At 37.5% G+C, this 16,954-nt stretch overlaps 1 protein-coding gene across 4 annotated transcripts in view; it reads left to right on the forward strand.

Annotated features, from left to right (window-relative positions):
* bcas3 (BCAS3 microtubule associated cell migration factor) overlaps nt 1-16,954 on the forward strand; it is a 402,314-nt gene that overhangs the window by 372,780 nt on the left and 12,580 nt on the right. For all 4 annotated transcript variants that reach the window (XM_021481360.3, XM_005157643.6, NM_200622.1 and 1 more), the window contains 1 exon segment: nt 2,322-2,489. In XM_021481360.3, the coding sequence (XP_021337035.1) occupies nt 2,322-2,489 (168 nt within the window).

Genomic DNA, 16,954 nt, shown 5'->3' on the forward strand with positions numbered 1-16,954 from the left:
TATGCAATAGTGTTTTCAATTATTATTATAATTTAATCAACATCCAGAACTGTGGATTGAATCGATGTGAGCTCTAGCGTCAGCAGGAAGTTTCTTTGATGCCAGCATTCCTGTTGACTCGGCTGATTTTAGAGCTTTGAGCAGTCAACTGCACACACGGGACAAACAGCGTTTTATGAAGTGGTATGAAGTTATCTGCTGTCTGTGAGTCTGGCCGGACTGGTGTTTTACAGCAGATAATGGCACCGGCCGCCCGCGCTCCTCTCTCGCCCGCACATTAGCGCCTGTCAGAGGCTTGCAGTGTGGCTGAGGGTTTGCAGAGAAGCCAGACAAGGCCAGATAGTCACTGGCCTACAGATCAAAGGCCCTGTTCAGATAAAGCGGCAGTTTTTCATGCATCAGGTATCTGTAATAGAAAGACGCCACCGCTGAAACGTAGCATCACAACAGACGGACGAACTGTGCTTTCTTTCACACCCCCCACCCGCCTTCATGCAATATCTCTTTTATTAGCCTAGGCGCTTATTGCTGGAGGAGAAAAAATGAGGCCAATGTTTTTGTTTGAAGTTGTATTGGCCCACAGTGCTGTTTTTCAAGGGTCAGTCATTTCCTCTTTTCTATCCCTGTCTGAGGAAGGCTTGAGCTGCGATGTGTGCCAGATGAAACACAGATAGCTGTTTATGACCTCTGAGTTACACCAGCACAGCCATAGACACTTTTCAGGTTCATTATGTATTATGACTTTGATGTGATTTGAGAATTACAAGGCTTTTTATGCTGTGGTTTTTGCAAGTTTAGCTAACTTAGCTTTTCAGTTCAAATAATCAAACATTCAATTCTTAAACAAGAACGGATAAAATGTGTACCTTCACATGGGCCAAGGGCTGGGCTCAGTCAATTATATATATATAATTGTAAGTATATATATATATATATATATATATATATATATATTGACCACATGTCAAGGACTATTTATTTTTATTACATTTTAAAGTATATATTCAGATATTTGCTCATTCATATGTGATCATATTTCTCACTTTATTTAGAACAAATGTTTGGTTACATGAAGAAATAAAAAACAAATATTATTACATTTTAAAACACTTAAAAAAAACCTCATGTTTACAAATAAATGTATAATAGTCAACATCTGCAGCACGGTGGCGCAGTGGGTAGCACAATCACCTCACAGCAAAAAGGAGCTGGTTCGAGGCCCGGCTGGGTCAGTTGGCATTTCTAAGTGGAGTTTGCATGTTCTCCCCGGGTTTGTGTGGGTTTCTTCCGGGTGCTCCGGTTTCTCCCACAAGTCCAAAAACATGTGGTAACGGTAAATTGGGTAAGCTAAATTGTCTGTAGTGTATGTGTGTTTCCCAGTGTTCGGTTGCAGCTGGAAGGGCATCTGCTGCTCCAGATTCCCCCACAGTACAAAGACATGCGGTACAGGTGAATTGGGTTGGCTAAATTGTCCGTAGTGTATGAGTGTGAATGAGTGTCAATGAGTGTTAATGGATGTTTCCCAGAGATGGGTTGCAGCTGGAAGGGCATTTGCTGCGTAAAACCTATGCTGGACAAGTTGGCCGCTGTGGCGACATTTGACATTTGAAGTGGATCAAAAAAGTTTATTTAAAATTGTCCATAGACAAGAATGGGTTGTCTGAACGTTTTGAAGAACTTTAATGAAAGGTTTATCTACTTCAAATGTTTAATATTGTATGTATGTATGTGTGTGTATATATATATATATATATATATATATATATATATATATATATATATATATATATATATATATATATATATATACACACTTATACATTTAATATATATATATATATATATATATATATATATATATATATATATATATATATATATATATATATATATATATATATATATATATATATATATATATATACACTTAAGCATTTTGTGATTTTGAGATTACAACTTTGTCACATTACATTTATTCATGTTTCTGACTGCATTCTCATAATGGTGTGTAATGTTGTGTTCATATAAATTATGAGAACGTATTAAAGCAAATTTAAAAAGTGAATTTTTTGATACCATGGAATCATTTAATTTTGTCCATAGGTTAAGTTGTCTTATACTGTTGTCTTGCACAGCCCTATTTCAGTGTGTTTGGATAAAAGCGGGAGCCAAATGCATAAATGTAAATGTAAGCAGGCATCATTCACTCTGACAAGAAACATCTAAAGGGTGAAAGTAATTGCAGTTTGATGAGCTTTAATTCTGTGTGAATCAGAATGGTGGATGAACTGTTGTTGCTCTCTCTCTGGTGTTTCTGGCAGGCATGTTTGACCGCAGCGTCACCCTGCTGGAGGTGTGTGGCAGCTGGCCTGAGAGTTTCGGACTGCGTCACATGCCCTCTGTGGAAGCCACTGAAGAGGGCCTGAAGGAGAGGCTGGCGGACGCCATGTCAGAGTCGCCCAGCAGAGACATTGTGGGATCTGGAACAGGTGAGCAGATGACTTCTCAATAATGGTGTTTTCAACGCGTTCAGTAATCTATTTGATTATACTCTGGAATTGTTTGTAATTAATATTTATACAGTAATGTTTTCTATGTTGGTAAGAGATTACATTAAAAAAATATTCTTTCATCATTTTTTTCATCATTGTCTTCTCTAATTCCAAGATTTATGTTTCATCAGATTTTTTATTTTTTTATTTAATATAAGTCATTGATAGTAATGGAAGCTTGTGGCAAAAAAGCCACCAAGTTTAATAAAACCAGAACATTTATGTAATCGCAACATTTCATTTAAATATGTGCATCAGTCATATACATTGCTGTTGAGCTTAAAGGCATAGTTTAAAATGAAAATTCACTCACCGTTTACTCTCCCTATGGGGTTCCAAATCTTTTTGAGTTATTCTTTTCCATTGAACACAATAAAAGATATTTTGAAAAATCTTGGAGACTAGGAAAAAATAATATATTAGTAATATGAAACTGTTTTGAGCTTTTTTTAAATATCTTCTCAGAATAAAGTAACTCAAATATGCTTAGAACAAGTGGAGGTTGAGTTGATAATAATAGATTTTTCATTTTTGGGTAAACTAAACTATACCTTTAAGGCTATAAAATACAGAGGTCAACCAAGGACTTTTAGATCTCTACCAAATACAGCAGAGTTTAATTATTCCCTTGATTAATCTGGGGTCGCCACTGCGGAATGAACCGCCAACTTATCCAGCATATGTTTTACGCAGTGGATGCCCTTCCAGCTGCAACCCATCTCTGGAAAACATCACACTCATACACTATGGACAATTTAGCCTAACCAATTCACCTTTACCGCATGTCTTTGTACTGTGGGGGAAACTGGAGCACCCAGAGGAACCCACGCGAACGTAGGGAGAACATGCAAACTCCAAACAGAAACGCCAACTGAGCCAGCCGAGACTCGAACCAGTGACCTTTTTGCTGTGAGTTGACAGAACTATCTACTGCGCCACCGCGTCGCCCTGCATTGCAAATTTACTAATCATGCAGCAAAAAGCCATTGTGATGCCATTAAGAGATGAATTTTGCCATTTACACAATTATTATATACAATAATTATAATGAAAGTTTTGTAACTTGCGATAGACCGACATGATTGGTGTGTCATGGCAGAATATAAAATGCTTTTAATATTTTTTGGGATTTATTCCATTAATCAACATTTATTATAATTCTAATAATATCAAGAGACCATCCGTTTTGTCATAACAGCCCTGCAGCCGTACACTGTAATGCTTTTTGTTTTGTAAATATAAATTTTTTAAGTAAAAGTAAAAAGTTAAAGAATACAATAAATTCAATATATTGCCCAATAATGGAAATGTTCATTTTTGTGAGATGCTCAAAAATTTTCTTAAAAAATTTTAGCTTTTCTTTATATTAAAGACTTGCCAACAGAACCTCAGCCAAGGTAGTGCTCCTCATTAGTAGCTCATTAACCTCAAAAGTAAACTAACTCCCTCAGAAATTATAGGTAAAAAATCCTGTTTTGTTTTTTTTCTTGCTAATACCGCAAGTGACTAGAGGAATCAGTTGTGAAAGCTCAATCCTGTTTGAACTAAGCAGAGATAAGAATATGTCCTGGCGTATTGCTCGTACAGATCTTGAAAAAGACACATTTTACAATAACAAATTAGGTCATTCGCATTGAGGGAGAAGCTGAGCGAAATGAGGGGGGAAATTGCCACTCTTGACAATCCAAATGTTTAACTCATTTAGGAAGCTGCTGCTCTGTGTTCCTCCCCCCTCGTCTGAACAAGACTTTCTTTGATATCTGGAGAAGATGGAGGTTGGATCCTGGACGCCGCTGCTTGGAGCAGCGAGGTCACAAGGCCCTAATGCATTTAGCATCGACTGGCCCTCTCTCGTAGCGCGTCTATTAGGCACTAATTTGATTTGTACCTATTCATTTGCAGTCCCTGCAGCAGCACCGAGTTGGCCCTCTCCATAATTGGTTCTGTCTCTATTTTTGCATCATTAGATTAAGCCCGACTCCCGGACACTTGTAGTCTGCGCTTGTCCGTCCATTTATACAGCCTAATGTAACACAAAATTCATTACTGATCACATTACTCTCAACTTTTGGCCCCACGGGCTGGCGGATGGACGTAACGTTAAGCATCTCCTGAAGCAGGAAACCCAGAGTACGAATGAAAAATGGATTGCAGCGAGAGGCTCTAAATAAGCAGCATGGTGGCGGGGGACAGGGTGCTGGAGCCTCTGATGAGCGCTAGCCATCCGTTATGTCAGTCTATGTCTTTTTCAACCAGACGTCGGGCTGCAGTTAAGAATCAGTGCCAGACTTTAAGAGATCAAGCCATTCCCATTTGGGTCTTTGTTGAAGGTACAGACTAATGTGGCAGTAAGTGCTGAGAGTAACAGCCGAATATTGGTAATTACCCTATAGTCATCTAAGTACCCTCTTCATTTGTTGTCATGGGTCATGCCTGGATTTTGTCTAGACAGTAACTGTTGTTCTGGAAGACTCATGTGTCTATATTTAGAATGCACTGAACTTAGGCTTAAAATTTGTCCTCTGCATTTGACCATTCGTAGTGAGAACACACTCAGAGCAGTATCCAGGAGCAATCAGGGGTTTGGTATCTTGCTCAAAAGTACCTTAGCCATGAGCATTTACGGTGCCAGTACTGAGAATCAAACCTGTAACCTCTGGGTTGCAAGTCCAACTCTCTAATCGTTAGGCCACAAATACAAACATTTGTTGATTTTGATTATAAGTCACCATGTGTACGATGGAACTCTTGAATTCCTTAATGTATAAGCACCATAACCATATTCATAGACTTTTCGGAGAATCATGTTTGCCATCTAGACACAACTTTACAGCTGGTCTGGGATTTCTTGGTTGTAAGGAAGCGTGGGAATGTGTCATTGAGTTGCTGGAGAGCCAGTGCATCTGTGTATGCAATACCTGAGCAGCTTTCTTTGTAGCTGTGGGACGCCCCATTTAATAAGCCAGGTTTGGTCCGGAGCCTCTTTTGAAGGGTCGAAAGCAGATGGTTTGACACTTAGCATCTCCTCACGCACAGGCACTTCTTCAGAAGAGGATTGTAGCATCAGGGGACATCTTTGACTCTTCTTCTTTTTCTTTATCAATCGCTAACTGCTTCTCCATGTTTCATTCCATCCATCCCCTTCCTCCAGTCCTCAGATTTCCTCATTCTTGCCTGGTTGACCATAAATGAAATTGAGAACTGGGAGCTTGTTCTTCTCATGCAGGTGATTGAGAGTGAACACAAGTCTCCTGATTTACCGTAACTGAAGTCTCCTAACCTAACCGAATGGAATGTAAGTGAAAACGTGTAATGCAGTCATCTTTAAATTAGATTTCTGCCAGCAGCATAATGTTGCAAATTGGATTTTTGTCATTGGTGCTAACCTAACGTAAATTCCATTTAAGCAGGGGGAAGAGGACAGGGCTCAACCCTGTCAGCCACGGTGGCCCTCCCCACACCACCGCTACCAGTGTTTACTGAGGTTACACACAGGGATTATGTCTCTGTCATTCCTCATTACTCCAGCCTCCCAAAAAAACACATTTATTTCTATTTCCCTGTTAAGCCTACAGCACTTAGAGCACATGATCAAATCCTCCCCCATCGACCTTATAGAGCTCTCAGAAAGTAGTAGCATTGTAGACAAGACTCTTAAAAATTTGATCATGCTAATACAGTTTGCCTTTAAACAAAATGTTGCAGCGAGAATTTTATGTCACGTTTTTTTTTTTTTTTTTTTTTCTGATTTTAGTCAATCTATCAGTTTTGCTAAACTTGAAATGATGCTTCTATGCTTTGTATGGTTTGATTAGCACCGGCATATATGGCAGTGTAAAAGTCGAAAGGATTCTTCTTTGTTGTGAAGTGGAGCAAATACATGTGTTCTTTTAAAAAAATATTAAGGCCTATGGGTTTTTTTTTTTTTTTTGCACTTGATGAAGAGAGCCCATACTTCAGGAGCAGGACATGCCACAATAACTTCATTGTGAGAAGGATGTTAGCGACAGCTCTCAAGCACCCTCTCTTTCTTCCGTTCCTTCATCTTCATTCTTGACTATTCAATTCAGCCCTGAGGCCAGATCTTTACTGTCACAGCTTGTGCCCATAAATTCACACTCTCCTGAACTCCAGAATAAAATCCATACTGTGTTTTAAAGAGCCCTTATTTTACCCCTTTTTCGAGACTTAAGATAAGCCTTTTGTGTCTACAGAATGTGTCTGTAAAGTTTCCGGACAAAACACCCATCAGATTATTTATTATACCTTTCAGAATATTGGATTGTTTGCTCTGAACACAATTTAGCTGTTTTTGTTGCCTTTGCCCTCTCCACACCCACTATACCTACATGCCTGTCAGAGTATGCCTCAATCTCCGCCTCGGCTGCAACAGATAAACAGCACAGTGACAAACATGGTGAAAGCAGATCTCACGTAACGTTTGAGAGAAACACTACAGTAAGAAATTTCCCAATGATTATTGGATGTATTTGTTGGGGAGTTAATTTAAGCCTTTCTGCAAAGACACAGTGTTTTGTTACAAAGTTCACTCACACACACAGTTTGCACTGTTTTTGCACAGCAAATGTGACAGAATACATGTTTATATCCACTTCTGTATGGATATTTGTTGTTAATGTACAAAATAAACTTGATTTAACATCCACAAACCGGGATTATAGCATCTTCTTTTATAGTTATACTGACAATTTAATGTATATTAAACTGACATGTTAATATGCGGCTGTCAATCAAATTAGTGGATGAGGAAATCGCACTCCTATATCATGTTGCAGTGGGCCTCAAAATGAGAGTGATTTAGATCCTATTTTAACATTTGGAAATAAAAAAGGGACTTATTGTGCTTATATCACCCCAATATGACTGTGACCAATATGACACACTACACACAGTTCTGTCCAAACAGCTTACAAAAGATGATTTTCATCATAGGTATCCTTTATTGGTCTCTATACAGTCTCTTAAAATAAAATTACAGTCATTCAATGTTAAAAACTGTTTATTTTCTTATAATATTCAGTACAACATCACATTTTTTATTGTCCATAATGATTAATTATTTAAACTCCTCCTATCCAAGAACCTACTCTGGATACACCTGATGTTAGAATTGAATGCAAAATGGATTTACTCGGTTAACTTGTTGGCTTGTCTACAAAACAAAAAAAAAGAATTACAATTTATGTGGGACAAACAGGGCAGCACGGTGGTGCATTGGGTAGCACAATTGCCTCACTGGAAGAAGGTCGCTGGTTTGAGCCCCGGCTGGGTCAGTTGGCATTTCTGTGTGGAATTTGCCTGTTCTTAACGTGTTCCACGTTGCTCCAGTTTCCCCCACAAGTCCTTAAAAAACCTGTGAATTGGGTAGGTTACTTTGCCTGTAGTGTAGTGTGCATAGATGTTTCCTAGTTATGGGTTGCAGCTGGAAGGGCATCCGCTGTGTAAAACTTATGCTGGATAAGTTGGCGGTTCATTCCCCTGTGGTGACCCCAGATTAATAAAGGGACTAAACCAAAAAGAGAATGAATGAATTAAGGTCAAACATTGTTCATTGGCTGCCAATGGAGACCATTAGTTTAGTTTCATTAACAATATATGGAGTAGCTTATGATTACAACATTATGAATGTCTAGGGGCTTAGTAATCTATAGTTTCCCAACCCTGAAGCTTCAGAAGTATTGTCATGGCTGTCCGTTGAGCAGTCTGGTGAAAGGAAGAACACATGTACGTGAGCATAGTTTCCACAACATAAACGGACACTTACATGCTGTGACCACCAGTGAGCTGACTGAACTGTGACCGTCTGAACTTTGAATGATTAAAGCTTTTGTCACGAAGCTAAGAACAATGCACTTGCATCCGCCAGTAACACTCGATGGCTAGACATTCCAGGGCGCCAAAAATCTGTCTTCCTCTCAATTGGCTGTTAGCACTCATGAAAGAAACAGGATGTTTGTTTTCCAACCTCTCCAAAGTCATCAAAACAGTCATCACTCACTGTTTTAGCCTCCGCACACTGGATGACATAATTTTGAGTTTCTAAGATTGTCAGGTCCTGTTACAACTGGATTTTTGATTGAGTCAATTATCTGATCAGGGATCGGTTTTTAGTTGGTTTGGAATGATGTCATTTCGATTGTTTTACAAAATCCCCAAGTATTTGCACTTTTTTTATGTAGTATTTCATGGTGCTTTCTGTTATTATATTCTTTGCTGTAAAATTCCCTGTGATTTAGTGTATTTTGATTAATTCTGTGGTGCTTTTCCACCCAAAACCAAGAGTTATTGGTAATATTTTACTTTAGGTTGCAATTCACGGTATTAACTAACCATGAACACTACTAGCTCAATAAACCACTAATTAGCTGTTTACTAATAGATAGTAGGTAGAAGTTGGGTTTAGGTTTTGGGTAGGATTAAGAATGCAGAATAAGATCATACTTTATAACTACTAATAAACAGTTACCATATTAACAATAGTCACAGATTTGTAGCCCATCATTGAGTCTATTTATTTACTTGTGTAAATTTATTCAGTTTTTAAATTAATTTTAGTAAAATTATTGACTCATGAAAATGTTCATATGATTTATGTACAATACAGTTTGTAAAGTAATATTATCTTATATTTTGTTTTTTAGTATAAGAGACTTGCTTCGTTTACCAAATAAGTGGATCTAATTGGATTGGAATGTTAAAAAAGTTTAATTTTTATTTCATATACATAAGTTTTTAGTTATGATACTCCAAAAATCATTACACAGATTTTTATTTTTTTATTTATTTATTTTTTTTTTACAAAATTCTGCATAGAAATAGCAAAAAAAAGGTCTGCAGATTCTGTCTTGCCCTAGTAATAAGCCAGTAGTTATTACAATGAGTTGTGACCTAATCTAAAATGTTACCAAAGTATTTACAAAAGTAATACTTCATTTAATGGTGCATTTATTAGAAGATTTTAATATGCATGCTAATGATAAATTGTGTTCACACTTGTGTTCGAAGGTTTTAAGTGATTAGCTGTGATTACTGTATTACTTTACTATTAATACCTTGTTAATTTACTAATATTACTTTATTACATTACTAAATTGCAGGTCATTTTAACAAGTGTGAAAGCTACCATCTGAAATCTGGTAAAAAGTGGATTTTGGTCTACTTCCAATGAACTCTAATGTGGTTTGACTGAAATGTGAACACAACATTGACAAAACATCTAAACACACCTAAACAGGATGACATGTTACAAGATGTGTTTGAAGTTTTCTGTTTTTCTGTTTTTCTGTTTTTCGCTATTACACTTTTTTCAGCTGAAATTTAATCTCAGAAATTAGTGTGAACACAAATTAAACCAGTAATAAACATTTTTTTATTATTATTATTTTATTTATTTTTATTTTTTTATTTAGTCTGATCCAAATTAGGACACCCAAACTACACCTGTGAACACAACCTGAAACTCACTGACTTTTTATTGTTTTATCCATGCCAATTAAACAGTTGAGATTTGATTAGAATTTAAATTGCAAGAAAATTAAACAGGTTTTGAGTTGGTAATGTAGAATGATCATTATTCAAGATAACTATAATAACACATTAGATTAATCCGATATACACTGGGCTAGATATTATTCCAGGCTTACTGAAAACCCTCCATTGTTTGTTTACCTGGATAATAGCAGTAATATTCCCTGTTTAAACTAGACTAACTCACAAGTGTTCTTTTGCCAAATCTGAAGCTATTATCAAAGAGAGCGTTCCATGTCTTAATGTTACGGCTCATTTTAATCTGGTGCGATAGTCATCACTAGAGCAACAAGACAGCTGAAAGCACAGCAGCCCAGTCACTCGCCATGCAAAGGACTTAGCTTATGCTAATCAATCATCCACCACCTATACACAGCGCACGGACGATGGATTGCAAAAACAAACCCAGCGCTAATCTGGGTCTGCTCAATCTCCTGCCAAACCCAAGTTCCTCAGTGGAAGTGTGCTGGACCATGACTTTGTGCTAGACGACAATACCGTTTGGTTAAAGTGTTTAACTGCTCTATAATTCCTGGTACATAAGCGTTGCCTTTCAAAAAATAATTCCATGTGTAATTTAAATCTTCTATGAAATGCTCCTCTACCAGCACACTGCGGCACTTCATTTGTGGGCAAGAGGACAGGCGCGATCATAGGGATATTAGCTCCATTTCTGCAGACTGTGTTGATCTGACCCGTGGAGCTGTTGCTGAGGAGAGAGAGCCTGCAGCTCGCAGTGATTTTACTCTGCCATTGACCCTGATGTTGAGCTCAGCTGTGGCTGACATTATTACTTACACACTTTCAGACATGGTTTTATACTGGGAGGTTTTCAGTTAAAACAAAGCTGGGTTCATACAGAAAACAGATTTAAGTATTTGAGTAAATTATATACAAAGTCAAATATGCAAATAAAGGTCTATTATTGATACCTAATGCGAAACGTATTTGCCCGTAAATCGTGTCTACTGTGCAAGAAAAATTAAGCAAAATATTTGCATGTCCCACTTTTGCCTTCAGAACTGCCTTAATCCTTCGTGGCATAGATTCAACAAGGTGTTGGAAATATTCCTCAGAGATTTTGGTCCATATTGACATGATAGCATCACGCAGTTGCTGCAGATTTGTTGGCTGCTCATCCATGATGTGAATCTCCCATTCCACCAAATCCCAAAGGTGCTCTGTTGAATTGTGATCCGGTGACTGTGGAGGCCATTTAAGTACAGTAAACTCACTGTCATGTTCATTAAACCAGTCTGAGATTATCCAGTCATGCTTTATGACATGGTGTGTTATCCTGCTGAAAGTATCCATCACAAGATGGGTACACTGTCGTCATAAAGGGATGGACATGGTCAGCAACAATACTCAGGTAGGCTGTGACATTGACTTGATGCTCAACTGGTACTAATGGGTCCAAAGTATGCCAAGAAAATATTCCCCGCTCCATTACACCAACACCACCAGCCTGAACCACTGATACAAGGCAGAATGGATCCATACTTTCAAGTTGTTGATGCCAAATTTTTACCCTACCATTTGAATGTTGCAGCAGAAATCGAGACTCATATCAAGACTAGTTGTAGCCTCAGTTTCCCAATCTTAGCTGACAGAAGTGGCACCTGGTGTGGTCTTCTGCTGCTGTAGCCCATCTGCCTCAAGGTTGGACATGTTTTGTGTTCAGAGATGCTTTTCTGCATGCCCCGGATGTAACAAATGGTTATTTGAGTTATTGTTGCATTTCTATTAGCACGACCCAGTCTGGTCATTCTTTTCTGACCCCTCGCATCAACAAGGCATTTGCGTCCACAGAACTGCTCATTGGATATTTTCTCTTTTTTTGGACCATTCTCTATAAACCCTTGAGATAGTTGTGCATGAAAATCCCAGTAGATCAGCAGTTTCTGAAATACTCAGGGCAGCTCCTCTGGCACCTACAACCCAGCCACATTCAAAGTCACTTAAATCACCTTTCCTCCCATTCTTATGCTCAGTTTAAACTGCTGCAGATCATCTTGACCGTGTCTACATGCCTAAATGCATTGAATTGCTGCCATGTGATTGGCTGATTAGAAATTTGTGTTAATGAGCAGTTGGATATAGTTGTACATAATAAAGTGGCCGGGTTGTGTAATCTTTAATCAATTACTTTTTTTTTTTGTTTTGATCAAATTTCTTCACTATAGTATTAATAGATGCCCATAGCTTGTGATTCACATGTGTTTTTCTGTTCATTTAAAATTTTGATTTACGTTTTAAGAAAAGTTTAACAAAATGATTTTCATTGACTTGTTTAGTAGGTAAACTAAATAATGGTACAATATGTTATCTATAATCTTTCAAAAGGTCTGTTGTGGTTTGTAAACATCTTCAAACTTCCAGTGGTCCATGTCAATAATATGGTACGTTAATGTCACGTTTTTTTTTTTTTTTTTGCTTTGAATTCAATTTAATTTTGTCTGTTTAGTCTATTGATATCTAGGAGTACACATAAATGCTGGAGAGCTGCATTATAATATAATTATTTCAATATTTTTTATTAATCCAGAGTAAATTTGACACTGATCACCTTTAATACGGCTGCTTTCTTTAAACAAATCCACTTTGCATTTTTTATTTATTTTGTTTTCTGAGAGGAAAGCACATATCATATTGACTTATTCTTCACTCATAGCAGTATAGATTGGCATGGTTAGCTAACAGTTCACTAACAGTGTATTACTGTAAGTATTTCAGTCTTCTTTTTTACCCCTAAACAAAGAACAAAACAAACTTTGCTATGATTATAACTGGCCCTTTAGTGTATGGCTGCATAGTGAGGTTTCCAGGAGGGAATGAAGTGTGAAAACAGGAACACACTCATTATTTCTTCCTCTTAGCACTCACCCATTCATCCCATGGTGAGTCTCCTCTGTCCAGCCAAGACTTGAGAGTAATGTGCTGCGACAGGGTGAGACAGTAAAGAAGAGTTTCTACATTCAGAGGCTCTCCTCCTTTCTCTCTGCCTCAATCCGCCAGTGACACTTTGGGCCTAGATATCATTTTAGCATTTATCCCCTGCTTTTTTTCTCATTCATTGTTCTTCTAACCTATTAACTAGTCACTAAAACAGTAAAGAAAAGAACGGAAGTTGGATTGAGGCTAGAAACTGAAGCTTGGAGTAAATGGGCTTTTTGTGGGATTTTTTGAGACTGCACTTAACAGCTCGCTCAAGGGAGCGACGGTCAGAAAATAGCGGCTTAGAAAGAATGAAAGAAAGAAAGCAAGACAGCTGAGGGGGTGGAAGGAGCACTTTTAAAAGATGTTCCAAGATGTCTAGACATGGTGTTGGTGAAACATGACGAAAGCGGCAGGCATTTGAGAACGCTGCAAATGGAAGCAAGAGGCAGGTGTCGCTGATACATACTGCGTGTCAAGCCAGCTCAAAGCTGTGATTCCACAACTCATCCAGACTCGTAGGACATTTACTGTGTTTAGCCTCTCAAGAGCATGACGAAGAGTTCATTATTCAATACCACACTTACCTTGCTCTTTTCCTCCTCCTCTTCTTTCTCCCAAACTCTCCATTCCCTCTCCTTTCCCCATCTACACGTGTGCTGTGTATATATCAGTAAAAGAGGTTGCATGAATTAGTGATAGAGGACATAATGGAGGGGTTTCTTGAAGGCGCAGCTGAAAGGCGTTACAGCGCTAACGGTCCGCACCAATATGAGATCACTGACCTGACTGCAGCACTTTCCAGGAAAGTGAAAAGAGGAGAGAGGATGTGAAGCGAGCGAGAGAGGAAAAGTGTGACTGTCGCTGCCTGAGCCACTCTTTCACACACACACACACACACACACAGCTCTCTAATGGCCTCACACTTGGGAAAGCACTCATGCACGCTGCTGTGAATAAACATTTTCTCTCTTTCCTCCTCTAGAGGCGTTCCAGCGCTTTCAGGTGATCGTGTGCTCAAAGAGGACAACATCATTTAGCGCTATTATTTAATTGCTCAGTGATGATCTGACTAATGCAAAGCAAAATGGCAATTATGCAAAGCAGAAACAGCATTGCTGTTTGTTTCCTAATGTGTTTGTGGCTGGTAGATGAAAGCTCCCCTTTGAAGCGCTGTCGTCCGGGATGGTGTTGGAGAGCACGTGTGAGCAATAGTGCTTTTCAGTGAAAGACCAGCTGAGTGCAGGATTCTTCCTTGGGCTACAGCACTTTAATGAACCTCACTCCATCAGAGAGGATGTGTGTGTGCGTATGTATACTGGCTTCACATCTTGGATGCTTGGCATGGCGTAGAGCTTGGCGGCCGTCACGTTGACCGTGCCCATCAATCAAAGAGACATAAAGCAATATGGACAGCAATTAAATCAACTAATTGAATCAAAACTCAAATTAAGCCACCAGCCTGAGTGGTTTGTAATTGTAAATGGCATGAGCCTTCCATCCCACTGGCTTAAATTTGAGACCTGTGCCTTGAGCAACTATTTAACCAATTACTCTGCTAGCGGTAATAGACCGACTTAATGCTGGCAGAATCTGAGTGATTTTGTTTGACTTGGGCTTTTTTTTTTATTCAGAGGCTGTGGTCTGCTTGAAGGCTGTGCGATAAATAAAGAATCAGTCTTGTTTGTTATCTTAATGGAGATTGGCCATGTTTAGCCCATTTAGCACATTTAGAAAAGTTTGCTATCAATGTATACTAGTCAGAATCAGTTTAAATAAACCAACTGAATTACAAAATAAGCCGTTTGAGAGTCATTAGTTGTTCAGCTAAGATGCCCACCCACTTTTTAAACTGTGTTGGCTTTTTTTCACTCTATAGATTCAAATATATTCACTATCGGTTAAAAGTTTGGGGTCAGTAGGATTTTTAAATGTATTAAAATAAGCTTATTCTGCTCATTAAGGCTGCATTTGTTCTGTCAAAAATACGGTACAAATGATAAAATTGTGAAATGTTATTGCACTTTAAAATAACTGTTCACAAGTAGTTTATAATTTAATTGAATAATTTATTCCAGTGTTTTTTAAAGATGAATTTTCAGCTTCATTACTGCAGTCTTCAGAGTCATGTGATCCTTCAGAAATCAATCTAATATTAATTCATATTATTATTATTAATATCCTTATTATTAATGGTAATAGTAATAAAACCAATAATGACTGGAGTAATAACTTGAAACTACCTACTATAAAAAAATAGTAAAAATATATTTTTTTAAGACAAACAAACATGAAAAAAAAACTGACCCCAAAATTTTGGCTGGTAGTGTATGTGATTTAAAAAATAAGCTAAATTAAGCATGTACAATATTAAGCAGTGCAACTTTTCAAAATCAAAAATAATATTGCTTTTGATACATGATTTCTGAGGGATGGAATCCACAAAATGAATTAATGCCAATAATTCATATTTTTAATCACAGGAATAAAAATACAATTGATTGATTTGAAAAAAAAAAAAGATTATATATATATATATATATATATATATATATATATATATATATATATATATATATATATATATATATATATATTTTTTTTTTTTTTTTTTTTTTTTAAGGAGATTAAGAGCACAATGTTTTCTTACCAGTTCAGATTCTAACACAATCTCTCAGAGTTTGTTGCAGTTTTGTTGCTATCAGAGTTTATTTTCAAAGTTAATTTTACGTTGTCTCATTTTTAGTCCATGTTGATTTCCCAAGCTTATTTCACAATATATTGAACTGTCAGAAAAAGTCATAAACTGTATACCTGCCTATAGACCTTTATTCATTCATTTATTTTACTTCCGCTTAGTCCCTTATTTATCAGGGGTTGTCACAGCGGAATCAACCAAAAACTATTCCAGCATATGTTTTACGCAGCAAATGTACTGGGAAACACCCTTGCAATCTCATTCAAAAAAACACACACACACACACACACACACACACACACACTACGGCTAGTTTAGTTCATCCAATTCACCTATACCACATGATTTGGAATGTGAAGGGAAACCGGAGCACACAAAGGAAACCCATTTGAACACGGTGAGAACATGCAAACTCCACACAGAAATGCCAACTGGCTCGAACCAGCGATAGTAATGTCAATGTCTCCCTTGTTTGCTTCTGATCTGATTAACTCAATTGTCAAAAACAGGCGTCAAAAACATTTTAACAACAGAATTGCAACCTCCAGGCACCCCTTGCATTATGCCAATGATTGGCACAGAAAATTATCACCTGAATTTTTCCACTTAAGGTTAGAAAACTAGTATCTATTCTGCTTTTTTGTTAAAGTTAGTCACTGCTGTATCAGACACAGAGGACGGTAACATGATGTGCCTGTTGACAGTGTTTCCTTTTACATTTCCTAGAAACATTTTCTCTTGCTCTTCTGACTCTTTCGTCACCTTGCTGTTTTTTCAGTGAAAGTAAGAGGAGGAGAGAGAACAGTATATTTGAGCAGAAAGGGAATCATGTAATGCCAGAGGTAAATGTGTGGAGAGTCATTCACACCTCTGTGCTAATGCTACACTAGAGCCTTGTTGAGATGAGACGTTACACACAGGAACATGAATATGCTTTCATCTGGACACACGTAGCTCACCGTGTTCTAGTTAGAGACACGCCAGCAAAGTGACATCTGAGAGTGTGCTCTTGATCACGGAAGTGTGATCCATTTTTTAAGAGGTTTTGTTTTAGCATTCATAATTCGCAAGCTGACTTTTTAATTTCTTTCTTAACATTATTTATATTTTGTCAAATCAACTTTAAATGAACTAAATCATTTCAGATCATTTTGTAATTATAGTAAGTTTTATTAACAGTTTTAATTAGATGAAGATTTTCTGTTGTCACTTTAGTTTC

This window comes from Danio rerio, chromosome 15, assembly GCF_049306965.1.
Source record: "Danio rerio strain Tuebingen ecotype United States chromosome 15, GRCz12tu, whole genome shotgun sequence".
NCBI classification, from domain to species: Eukaryota; Metazoa; Chordata; class Actinopteri; order Cypriniformes; family Danionidae; genus Danio; species Danio rerio.